Source organism: Anarrhichthys ocellatus, unplaced genomic scaffold, assembly GCF_004355925.1.
Source record: "Anarrhichthys ocellatus isolate YVR2014 unplaced genomic scaffold, GSC_Weel_1.0 scaffold88, whole genome shotgun sequence".
In the NCBI taxonomy this organism is placed as follows: domain Eukaryota; kingdom Metazoa; phylum Chordata; class Actinopteri; order Perciformes; family Anarhichadidae; genus Anarrhichthys; species Anarrhichthys ocellatus.
The window spans coordinates 1236520-1249530 of record NW_022280118.1 but is presented as its reverse complement, the minus strand read 5'-3'; the positions used below and the strand labels follow the sequence as shown (position 1 = coordinate 1249530).

Genomic DNA, 13011 nt, shown 5'->3' with positions numbered 1-13011 from the left:
TCAAAGACAGGTGTGATGGAGACCGTCCACCTCAAAGACAGGTGTGATGGAGACCGTCCACCTCAAAGACAGGTGTGATGGAGACCATCCAGATACAGCATCCTCACACAGAGACTTCAGTCACTGTGGATGTCAGCGACTTCACCTGGGAGAGGAGTAGGAGTCCTTCTGGCCGGACTGCGGGGGCGACCACGGCGATGGACTCCCTCTCGGCACTGGCTGAGTCTTAAACAACAACTTGACTTGGGTCAACTGGATTCACTGATGGCGAAGCTGCTTGAACTTCTTCTCCTGCTCTATATCCAACAAGATCCATCCATTTGCACTTGATCTATAATTAAAATTTTACATTTTTTACTGTAATTTTGATCTGTTACACATCTGTCCATCCTAGGGATCCCTCCTCCATTTTTTCCCCCATGAAAGGGATGGGGGGAGTTTTCCTCATTAGAATCGAGGGTCTAAAGACAGAGTGTTGTATGCTGTATAAATAAAATGTTATTGACTTGACTATAAAACCTACAGAGGTTCGCTGTGTAACAGACCTCACATCCAAATTTACATGGAATAAAGTTTTGACTAAACATGGTAAATAAAGTATATCATAAATCATTCCAGAAGCTGCTCCTCCACCGTACAGCTTCAAGTCAAAGTAAATGAGTAAGTACATTTTGGTCATAGTGTACTTTCTTTTTTATGACTGGCTCATGATCTGTGGCAGTAGTCTCCAACTCATAACCAAACCACATCCATCATATATTCATATTCCATGCAGCTGTTGTTCCATTGCAGGGGTCTGTTATTTGTCTACCAAGATGCCTGCATGAATATTATTTATATCAGTCTGTTTAATGGTGTTTAATGTACAACATGGCACAGACAATGATGCATGTCTTGTATTATTCTGATTACTTATTATTCTGTTTCTTTCGAAAATAATTCAGATTTTTTTTGTATTCCCAGAGAATAGCAGGATTGCAGGAAACCCTGAAAAAAAGTGTTTGAAATTTCCACATTCTGTTGTACCTCACAAATCAACCATCTTGACAAATCAACCATTTGTCAAGAAGCCGCCAAAATCCTTCATGTTGTTAACGGAGGAGCAGAGACCCAACTTCGTGTCTGAATTGAAGAACCACGGGAGCGCAGTGGTAAACACCATCCTGGGGCACAACATGACTGTGTTTGCTCTGTGAGACGCTCAATGTTATGAATCCTTTGAGGCGGTTTGGTAAAAGATTCTGCAGACGTGCTTGTTCTTTATTGGTCAGTGTCCAGAGAAAACTCTTTACATGGATCTGCTCATGTGTTTCTATGCTCCTGGAGTTGTGTGTCGGTGTGTGTGCTGACGGTGTGTTGCCATCTCTCCACAGTGGGAGTCACCTCTTAAAAGAGGAGCATGTCAAATATGATGAAGAGACAAACACAGAGGGACGTCTACATTATTTTGCTTTGTAATTAGTTATGTGACACATTGATTGGTTCTAGGTATGTTATTTTTTTTAATTAAATGTCACATTGTGTTTGTTCACTTGTATCAGACTGCACAATGGCTCCGTTGTAAAATAAAAGAACATTGCATTAGTTTGACATTTGAATCATTTATTAAACCAACATCTGTTACACTTCCAGAGTCTTCCCTCGGACAGAGTGTGAGTGACAGTGGACATTAAGATACAAATGAAAAAACCTGGAGGGTTGACGTCGAGGTGAAGAGCAGTTTCACAGCAGCTCTCTCACACCTCTTCTTCATTGTCATTTTCTTTACATCAGACGAACAGCATCGACACCGACTACCAAATTATCATTAGTTGGAACCAAGTAGAAAAAACAATCAGAAAAATGATTAAAAGAGCTTAATCTTTTTTCTTAGTGGATTTTTAAAGCTAAATACTGTAACACTTATTTTCTGTAAATTCAGTTTGTTTTCCTTGTATATTCTCATATTTTAGTAAATTCAAGTTGAAGAGAGTGAAGACCCTATGTCTGCATGCTAATCTGTTGATTTGCTGGGTCTATCTACAACCATCTCTCACATAAAACAAAGACACTCTCACAAACACACAGCACTTGCACACTCAGACACACTGTCGCAACATCTCCAAGGGCTTATCATTCACTGTGATGTTACAAAAAAATAATATCAAAATGTGTCCATATTCATACCTAATTAAGAAGTTGTCGAATGAGGGACAGGTTTGTTCTGTTGATTTTCTTTCTTATAGGAATTTTCTCTAAGAAATGATTGGCTGTCTGAACAGATGAGCTCACCTTCATGTAAAAAACAGATCATAATGAGTTTAATACTTTTTAAAATGTAAAACTGCCGTAGCAAACTAGCAAGTTGACAGCTGCGGATGCCACAGGATGGCCTGTTCAATGTCTCTGTTAGAGGACGGGAAGCTAAGTGGTAACCCAGTTCACTTACTTGTGTAGTTCACACATTGTATCTTGTTAGTCACCAAGTCATCTAAGGGTCACCTGCATTTTGTGTACAGTTAGGGCAGTGTTTAAACCTGGCAACCCCACTATGAGGACAGGACAGCTAGTTGGATTATAAGAAAATGGTGGTTAACCTTCGCAGGAAGGGGCCAGACCAAAAGCAATTCACCTATATGACCCTATATGAATCAACCACAAAGAGTTGCAGCACCTCGTACGGTCCCCCTTCTAGAGCCAGACCTGGGAGCGGAGCTCGCCGGCAAGCTTCTGATGGCCGGCATTGACACATGGGTTCGGCCGGGCACAGCCCGAAAAATCTATATGGAGCCGCCCCCCATGTGGGCCCACCGCTCACAGGGATAGGCATTGGCGTTGGGTGCATTGTGAGCCGGGAGGCAGGGTAAAAACATGGACCTAAGTGTGCTGACCCCTGGCATCTCAAAACTGGCACTACGGCTGTGGAATGTCAGCTCTCTGTCTGGGAAGGAACAAGAGCTGGTGGAGCAGTACCAACTAGATATAGTTGGACTCACCTCCACACATAGCACTGGGTCTGGAACCAAACTCCTGGAGAGGGTCGGAGTTGCTCAGAGTGAGAGGTGCCGGGCGGGTGTGGGAATACTCACGAGCTCACGGCTGAACACGTGTGTGTAAGAGTTTTCCCCAGGGGGAACTGCGAGTACCCAGTCTTCTTAAAGTCTCTGGGTGGTGTCCTGGAAAGGGCGTCAACTGGGACCTCTATAGTTTTGCTGGGGGACGCACATGTGAGCAACGATGGAGAAACCTGGACGGGGAGGATTGGAAGGAATAGCCTGCCTGATCTGAACCCAAGTGGTGCTCTGTTGTTGGAATTCCGTGCTAGTCATTGATTGTCCATAACAAACACCATGTTTGAGCATTGGGCGGTTCAATAAGTGTACTAGGTACCAGATCGTTCTTGGCCATAGATCGCAAGTGACTTTGTGGTTTCATCATCTGATCTCATGGACACTCGGGTTGGGGAGAGGAGCAGAGCTGTCACTGATCGCCAACTGGTGTTGAGTTGTATTACATGGCGGAGGAGGCTGCCAGAAAGACCTGGTAAACCCAAACATGTAGTGAGGGTGTACTGGGAACGACTGGCTGTGGACCCTGTCTGCGAGGTCTTCAACTTCCACCTCCGAAATAACTTTTCGTAAATCCTAGGGGAGGATGGGGACATGGAATTCAAACGGGACATATTCAAAGCCTCCATTCTGGAAGCCGCGGTGAGGCCGGCAAGATGAAGAGGGAGGCCTTTCAGGCTTAGCTGGCCCAGAGGTCTCTGCAGACAGCAGACAGGTACAGGTTGGACAGAAGGGCTGCAGCAGTTGTCAAAGCAAAAAACCCAGTATGAGAGGAATTCAAGGAAACTATGGAGAAGGACTTTTGGTTGGCCTCAAGGAAGTTCTGATGAACTTTTGGACGACCCAGAAGGGAAAGCAGGGCATAGCTCAGGCTGTGTTCAACAGGACAGAACTGCAGACCCGTACTGGGGATATTGGCAAGCAGTTGAAAGAGCACTGTGAGGAACTCCTGAACCCGACCACATGTCCTCCATGGAGGAGGCAGAGTTTGAAATCTTGGGGGAAGACATCCATATTCCTGGCACAGGTTGCTGAGGTAGTCAAAAAAGCTCCTCGGCAGCAACCCGCCAGGGGTGGATGAAATTCGACCCCTTGAATTCCGTGACACGCACCTTTAGTGTCCCATGGAGGTTGGGGACAGTGCTTGTGGAGTGGCAGACCATGGCAGGTGGTATTTATCAGGGTATCACACTGCTCAGCCTCCCGGGGAAAGTTTATTCCAGTGTTCTGGAAATGACACATCAAGGCATCTTCCTCTACAAATTTCTGGTTTGCCCCGACCTTAAAAATTTCCTGCGGATTCCTCCAGACAAACCACTTCTTTTTGAAGTATGAATCGGACGTACAATTACAGATATCGGGGCTTAAAAACACTTTGTGGAACTTGCATGGATTATGAGTGGAAACCTGTGTAGTTCACAGACTGTTTGGAGATGGGTGTAAATTGCCACTTTTTAAACTTCTTTCAATGTGAGAAAAATTTACACTGACAAGACTTGGGGAAGGGAGAGAAAAATGAAAAAAAACCCACCCTGTTACAATAACTTCCACAGCAATTTCCACTGTTACACATGGTGCTGTTTCTTCTCTTGCTTCCCTATATACTTATTTTTACAAAGTCTGTACAGTGTCAATGTACATGTTATCTATGTGGAGGCAGGTCAATGTCAGAGTGAGTGAGCTGCACATAACACAAACACACACACACACAGAGCGACACTCATCACAGTCTCTTCACAAAGAAAAAAAAAGGCTCATTTGGCCAAAGATTAACTGTGAGAGAGTGTCATCTGGACCTTTAAGGTGGAAGTCAAACCAGCCCGGTTTCAGGATGGTCCCAATGTGTGTGTGTGTGTGTGTCTCCATGGAGCATTCGCAATCGTCCTTTCAGTTGTGTCACACAAAACCCCCAAATGAATCAAACTGGTACAGCAAGATTCAAAGAGTCACACATCAAGACGTATGTGCCTACCATATCGAAAACTACAGTCGATTGCACATCCACGCAATCATACACACACTCGTGCTTTGACAAAAAACACATAAGCACACTGGAGCCTACGATACAATATCTTGAGAAGGCATTAAGGAAATCTCCTCAAATAAATATAAATAAATTAAATCATATAAAAAGAATGGGTTAAAAAACATAGAAATTCTGTTAAATACCGCAAAAATCTCAAATGAGTACAATAAACAACAGTACTTGCTCGTAGACAAAGAGCATATGGATGCAAAGAGACAGGTACGTTTTGTAAACAATGAGAGACAGACAGACAGACAGACAAGCGGGTAGAAACATTCATAAATCATTAGTGAGCAGAAAGGCCTGTTGGGGCTCTGTGGTGGTGGTGGACTAGCTCTGTGGGGTCAGGTGGGGTGGGAGGATGGGCCCTGGGGGGTATTTTGTGGGGGAGCTGGCACTTCTTCAATCCCTCCCAGGAAGTACGAGCATGCTCTGCTGTGTCTAAGTGTTATGCACGGGGCCTTATTGGCAGTGCTGCTTTCACCCCTATACCGCTGTTGTTCATGGATTCAGGAGGGCTATGGTCAACTGGACAGCACCGAGTACTGTGGACGGAGTGGACATGACCAGATTTCCTCAAGATTACCCAATGCTGAAGATTGATTACAAGATTGTAGATAACGATAATAGATGCTAGATAACAATAGCAGTTACTATTCTGCACAGTATTTAACACTCATGGTACTGTAATAGCACTACCACGATCCATACATAGACTGAATATAAGTAGACGAAATCACCTATTGGTTTGTGGACTGCCTTTATGAAGCCTCGTCTTGGATTATGGCTGTCGCCATGTTGTTTTTTAAGTTACCATATATAGAATATATATATATACAGTATCTAGTATACGACTCTGGTAGCTACATCGACCTGTCAATCACAGTAAGCCCTGCCCTAAAGCATACACTGCTTTATGGTCTATTTGACTGTAAATGGACCACAATTTACTAAATGAACATCATGCTGTATTGAAGAAGACTTGAAACTAGAGATTGAGACCATAAACTCATGTTTACAATGTTTACTGAGGTAATAAATCAAGTGAGAAGTAGAGTCACTTTCTCATAGACTTCTATACAACCAGAGGTGTCGCCCCCTGCTGGTCAGTAGAGAGAATGCAAGTTTTAAGACACTTCCACATTGACTTCACTCTGAGTTCCACAATTCTTGTACCAGTTTAATGAACAAGTATGCCAATACAAATAAGCAGCATATAGCTGTTCAATTTTAGTTAGCTGTACTCATTGTATTGTGTTAGCATTTGATTTTATTTGGATGCAACAGCCAGCTTTGATGATACTTCTGAAGTCCTTTTGGCCTAGTGGGAGACATTGACTCAAAATTAGTAGGATACTTTTTAGAATTTTTAGATTAGGAGCTTTTTTGAAATTATGGTCCATATGATAAGAAGTTTAAGTAGTGTGCCCACATGTATACCTGTGTCCAAATTCTTCATTCTGTCCTATGCTCTAATATTATGGAGAGTACATGCAGTGCTAGTAGTATGTAAATGTAGTATGTGAAAAGTGTTAGTATGCAATGTTTACAGATCTATGAACAGGGTTTCTACAGGGTTCGTACTTTTGAAGACCTTTTTAATACCAAATAGAATGCAATGTAAGACCTGTTTCTCTGTCATATTAGATATGAAAGTATAATGGAAACAAACAAGGGGGGCAATGTGTGTAGAATTATTCATTATTATATTTTTGTCACTATTTCCAGGAAACACTTAATAATAACAAGGAACATAAAGAAAAGCGTCACAAGATGAATGGCTTGGATTAACCAATTATAAATTCATTCTTAAATTGACACTTTCCCGTTATGAGCTGATGAACTTCCTAGCTTTACTGTAGCGATGGTGTTTGTTACAGGTGTGATGGTGCTGACTGAAACTCCACAGGCAGCACAAGCCAATGGCCACTGTTTGAAACGATCCCACTTACAGTCTCTGGGTGTAACTTCTCCAGACGTATCAATCGTTTATCAGCGCTTTAGCAGCCTGGGGGAGACTTTTTGTAACTATTTTTAAATGAGAGTGAAGGGCTTTGTGCGCTGCTTTTGAGTTGCTGAGTGCCTCAGGTAGAAACCTGAGGCGCCCTGAACACCTTGAGTGTTCAAGTAATTCAAAACACAGAGCAGAAAAGTGCCCAACTTCATTAACGCTTGTTTCCTCGTTGTAGTGACTTTTGCTGGATACCCGGAGCTATATGGCTTTACTAACCATAGCTACTGTGATCCGAGGGTTAGGGTTAAAGAATTAGTGCAGTACAGGTAAGTTGTGTACTATTAACTATTTTGTAGCGTACATTTCATAGTTTGTGTTTACTTTTTCGTTGGTTGCTGAGCAATGATAAAATAAAGAAGCAGCAGCAAATTGCAAAACGTGCTCTGTCTGATCAGGGCCCGACAATATATATTAGACTTTTATATTACACTATGATAGATTTTTCTAAATTAGATGTAAGATGAATTTAGGCCTTTAGGGGGAAACTAAATTCAATGCTTTTTAAGACATTATGTTGTGTTCACTTCATACTTTATAGAAGGAAAATTCGAACTCAGTCTATGCTTACGCGTCTGCAAACACAACATGGAGGAAGTGTTGGAGCCTTAAAGTTAAAACACAACTAGTGATATGGTGTTGCCGTTCTGATGGCTAAGCGGCCAACAGAGCTATATCACCTTATCGCTGTCTTCCTTTACAGCTACACCTTTTTAAAGTCTGGCTGCTGGCAGGCTACATTCTGGCCCATTGAGACGGCGCTAAGTTCGCCATCTTGAGGCAGGATCTCATCTACTAAGTAGTGGCAGTGTAAAACATGGACGCAGCTTCACCTTTACACCTGGTGTCTGAGACGTACAGACCGTATGGTGCAGTTAGGCTTTACATCTTGTGGAAATCTGGTGCCGAACCCTCTGAATGCATTGCCTGGCCAGTGAGAGACTGTGGCAGAATGTGGGTGCAATATATGTTTAAATTAACGCATCATTCGTCTCACTGATGATTCTTGCTTTGCAGTAGATGGTGTGTTACACCGCAGAAGGGGGAATCCCGGGGGCAAGACTTTCCATGGCCATGTGTGCATGAGCTGATATGCGTGTGTCAATTTCTGTGTGACAGTGTGTGTGTGTTAAAGCAGGGGGAAACCAAGATCACAAGCAGTTCATAGAAAACAAAGAAGCTGGATTTAAAATGAACCTTCAGGTCCTGAACTCTGAGTGTGCCAGTGAGAAAGAACACGTATCAGGTGAAATGATGAGATCCCTGCTAATTCCTTCATTCTGTACGTGTACACGGTATTAATGTATGTGAAGGCACACACAGTACTGTAAGCATATGAAAACCTTGGAACTCCAATACTGGTGTATGTAAATGTCAATTAAAGGACTACATCTACAGAAATAGAAAAAGAAAACAGCTGGTTCAACTCAAAATGTAGTGGTGAAACTCCAAACAAGGCAGTTTTGTTAGTTTCAGAAAAGTAAACGGAGAGGCAAGGTGCTCACCCAGCGTCAACAATGTGTGTGTGTGTACGTAATCCTGTGCTGGTTGAGTGTGTGTGGGCATGCCATGGAGGGGGTTAAAGGGAGCGTAGGGAAGGCTAAAGTATGGATTGTGTGTGTGTGTCTGCATGTGTGGTGGGGGGGCTATAGGATTCCGTCCATGAAGCTGGTGTCCAGCCGCTGGATGAGTACGCGGATGAAGGACATCTCCTTGCGGGTGTTCTCGAAGATCACCCTGGGGTCGTCGGACTGGCAGCGCAGACAGTTGGGGGCCATGACCATGGCCAGGTTGTTCACATCCATCTTGGTGATGACCACATTGGCAGACTGGGCAAACACCTGAACACACGCAATGCAAAGCACAGGAGTCTAGAGGTGGCCTCAAGTCAGATTCAAGACATTTCATAGACATTTTATTGTTTAAAGTTTGCTGGGGTTTACTTCAGCCATTTTGATCTGAACCATAGCTATAGTGAGCATTTGTTCAGCGTTGATTAGCATTAGTTTGGCAAATGCTAACATACCAGCATTGAAACAAACAAACAAACATGGTTTTGCATACAATATGCCAATAAACAGTTTGCTCACTTTTATTGTATTTGAGGGTTTGTTTCGCTGACAGCTAGCAGCTAATGGAAATACCAGTACACACACTACTGAGTACATTGCCACTGCTACGCAGGCAGACAGCTTGGTGAGTTTTTTGGGGAGGGTCGTATGAAATGTCTTACACAACGACTTTGAGTCGATTGTCTGCATACAACGCCGCTTGTTTTTAAGCTTAAGTAAGTTTAAGTTTAAGTAAGGTTAGCCAATTGTGAGTTGTATTTATTCAATCATACAATACGCAAGTATTCGTTGTAGACGCACCAGGCCGGGATCTGCACACTACTGAGTGCACCTTTCTAGTTCTCTTGAAGAACACTTCGATAATGCTACTGGTGGCATGCGGCAACATCCACAGCTGAATGCTAAAGCTCCTGTTTAGAGGGTTGTTTCACCCAAATTGTAAAAAAGACAAAACAAACCAACCTATTTCTCATTATGTTCTGTATGCATAGATACATACCATGGCTACTATTGGTGCAGACAGGTTGGGTTTCACCTTTCCGCATCAATAAATGGAGCTGAATGGAACTTAAGCATGTGCTGCTCACACAATTCAAACATTAAATTTTTTTTAAATCAACAGCGGTGTTTCTTTATAGATTCAGTGTTCATGTGCCTCTGGATAATAGACAGTTACAACAGTTTTAATAGGAACTATGTCTACTTTGGTAGAAAGTAGTTAATGCTGTTGACAAACATTCCATTCACTTCTTTTGTATTGCAGTGGAGGCAAAGAAAACCAAAACTGATACCACTAGAGGGAAGTGGGAAAATACTGGTTTTCACAATTAGGCTCAACCGACACATTAAGGATACCAGTCTCAGATGAGAAGTAATGAGGACTCTGTCAGTTGTTATTTGTTTCACTTCAGGTTCCCCCTTTTTTATTTTTGGGTGGGGGTGGGGTGTCCTTAAACTGTTTCAGTTAAATAAAAAAAGGAACGTTTGGGGACGTATTTGTTGGATTGACAGGAGTCCTGTCCCACCTCAGCTCTAGTGTTCTCGCTTTAGTAATTTAATAAAAGTAAGCAAGAGTAAAAAGTCATGACTTAATGTTGACATTAATATTGTTACGATGTCACTAACACAATATCTAAGTAAGTAATGATATTAATGTAGGGCTGTGTCTTTGCTTTCGGATTACATTCAGTAGAGGCTGTGGAATAACAGTGTGTGTGTACGTGTGTGTGTGTGTGTGTGTTACCTGTAAGAAGCGGATGAGGTAGCAGAGCACCAGCTTGTTGATGTGCGGCAGGCCCAGCACCACGTTGACAGCGGCCTCCGGGTTGTCATAGTGACTGATGCACTCCTCGTAGAACTCATGGGGGATCAGCGGCTCCTCCAGCTCCCTGTACCAGAGCTTCAGCAGAGACGCTGGGGACACGGGGACACATGGGGATACACGGGGCCGCGTGAGAGCATTCAACTTATTCACCTCATGTCCATAACAGCAGCTTTCCTGTGAGTGGCAGCAGTGTGGAACCAGATCCAGGTCCACTGTAGACCAGCGGTGATCTCAGTGTGTGTGTGTGTGTGTGTGTGTGTGTGTGTGTGTTTACCTGGGATGTGCGGGTCTTCCAGCCCTGTGGGGATTTTCCATTGATCCACTTGCAGCTTGAGGGCATTGACTTCATCTATGTCCCCCGGTACCCTGGAGGTCAAAGGTCACAAGCTTGTTACACTTCAGTGCCCTTCACCTTTTACCGTCTCTGCCTGGTCTGCTCTCTATATGTATTTGTACCTCTGATCTCTACATAGTTGTAGTAGAGAAAAAAACTCAAAAATCCTGCTGACAGTGAAGGAGAGAACTGGAACTGAGCGGTTTATGTCACACAGGAAAGTGGATTCAATGGTTGGAATTGACTCGTCATTAATTAAGGCTTCAGCGGCATTATAAGTTTAGATGCTGCCTGTGAGAAACCACAGGAGAAACTCCAACTGTGAACACTGACATCTGATTTCCAATTAAAGACCCACATAGTCCTCTCCTTTCTGTTCGACTCACAGTCCAGTCTGTCTCCTCCACTCACCTGAAGATGCCTTCCATCTGGTCTCCGTTGAGACCCAGAACCTCTTCGGAGAGGCGGGTCTGCACCCAGGGCAGCTGGTTGTCAGGGTAGCGCTCCTTCTGCAGCGCCATCACCTCATCCAGTGAGGAGCCAAACATGGAGGGACTGAAGATGGCGTTCCTGGCGTGCTTGATCTCCTCCACACAGGGCTTCTGTAGGCCCTGAAGAGAGAGAGAGTTCATGTTAATACAGCGGGGCAGGTGAAGGGTAGCGTGGATACTTGAAGGATGTGGGTCAGAAAGCAGCGGGAGGAGAGGAAAGTCACATATAGAGATGTCAGTGGAAAGCATTGGTCCATCCACAGAACACAGTGTGCTGCTAGAGGTGAGCAGGTTAACTGCAGTCAAACACTGTGGAGTCCTAAAAGTGACAAACGATCTCCGTCAGCGACCTGCTGACATTCTGGCACCAACATGTACATGTTAGCATGTATGCTACACAGGCCGTGAGCCAAGCTGTTGCCTGCTGAGGACAGTGTGAAAGCACCTTGGCTGCATTTTAGATTTGAGTTATTAATCAGGGGAAAATATAGCTTTTAAAAGCCCTCAACAAAAATATTCCAAGAATTACGTTTGTAGCCAGAAAAGCTTCCTGGACAGATCAATTCTTCTCACCTGGAGCTCTGGTTCAAAGTCACTGCAATTACGCTTCCATCTCCTGGTGTTCTGGAGCGTCACAACATTTTAAAACCCACTAAGGCTCCAAATCAATTGATAAGGGTTACTCTAAGTTCACCAATGCATACATCTCCACCCTGCACATTTTAAAAAGCTTAAAGGACGAACAGGACGAACTTTTTACTGCACTCAATCTTATGCCCAATAACAAAGCACCAGGTCCCGATGGCTTCCCTGCTGAGTTCTATAAACACTTCTGGTTCATTCTAGCTCCACTCTTTAACAAAATGATAACTGAAATAAAACAAAATTTGCAATTTCCAGCCAACATGAACACAGCCAGTATATCACTCCTTCTCAAACCAAACAAAGATCCAACTCTTCCTTCTAGTTACCGTCCCATTTCTCTTCTCAATGTAGATATTAAAATCATCACTAAGGCACTCACAGATTGGACAAAGTCACTCCATCCATAATTCATCCAGATCAAACCGGCTTTATCAAAGGTAGACATTCATCCACTAACACACGCAGACTGTTTAATTTAATCAATTACTCATCATTACAACAAACTGGTACCATCATAGCCTCCCTAGATGCAGAAAAAGCTTTCGACAGAGTAAACTGGACATTTCTCACAAGCACATTAAAGATATTTGGCTTTGGGGAATCATTTATTAACTGGGTTAAAATTCTGTACACTTCACCTTCAGCCACTGTCATCACCAATAGACAAACTTCACGAAGTTTCACACTGCACAGGGGGACTAGGCAAGGATGCCCACTCTCTCCCTCACTTTTCACCATTTTCATTGAACCGTTAGCTGCAGCCATTCGTCAAAATATCTACATAAAAGGAATTCAAACACTCAACACCCATCACAAGATTAGTCTCTATGCAGATGATATATTGCTCTTCCTACAAAACCCCTACTCATCACTACAGGAAACTATTAAAGTCATGGAATCATTCTCCAATATCTCCGACTACTCCATTAACTGGAGTAAATCATCCATCCTTCCATTAGATAGTAACAGTTGGGATGGGGCAGCCCATACACCACCTATCCCTTTTGCACAGGTGCCATCACGTATTTGGGAATACATATTTCCCCCAGGCTGTCAGAGCT

The 13011-nt window shown here is 43.4% G+C and overlaps 1 protein-coding gene across 1 annotated transcript in view; it reads right to left on the bottom strand.

Annotated features, from left to right (window-relative positions):
• Window positions 1-6145: 6145 nt before the first annotated feature.
• The window catches only part of arhgap39 (Rho GTPase activating protein 39), a 95941-nt gene continuing 89075 nt past the window's right edge, over window positions 6146-13011 (bottom strand). The window contains exons 8-11 of the mRNA XM_031875262.1: window positions 11226-11425; window positions 10755-10846; window positions 10400-10569; window positions 6146-8925 (exon numbers count right to left, since the gene is read on the bottom strand). Coding sequence (XP_031731122.1) covers window positions 8731-8925; window positions 10400-10569; window positions 10755-10846; window positions 11226-11425 — 657 coding nt within the window. The 3' untranslated portion in view covers window positions 6146-8730. The remainder of the gene's footprint in view (window positions 8926-10399; window positions 10570-10754; window positions 10847-11225; window positions 11426-13011) is intronic.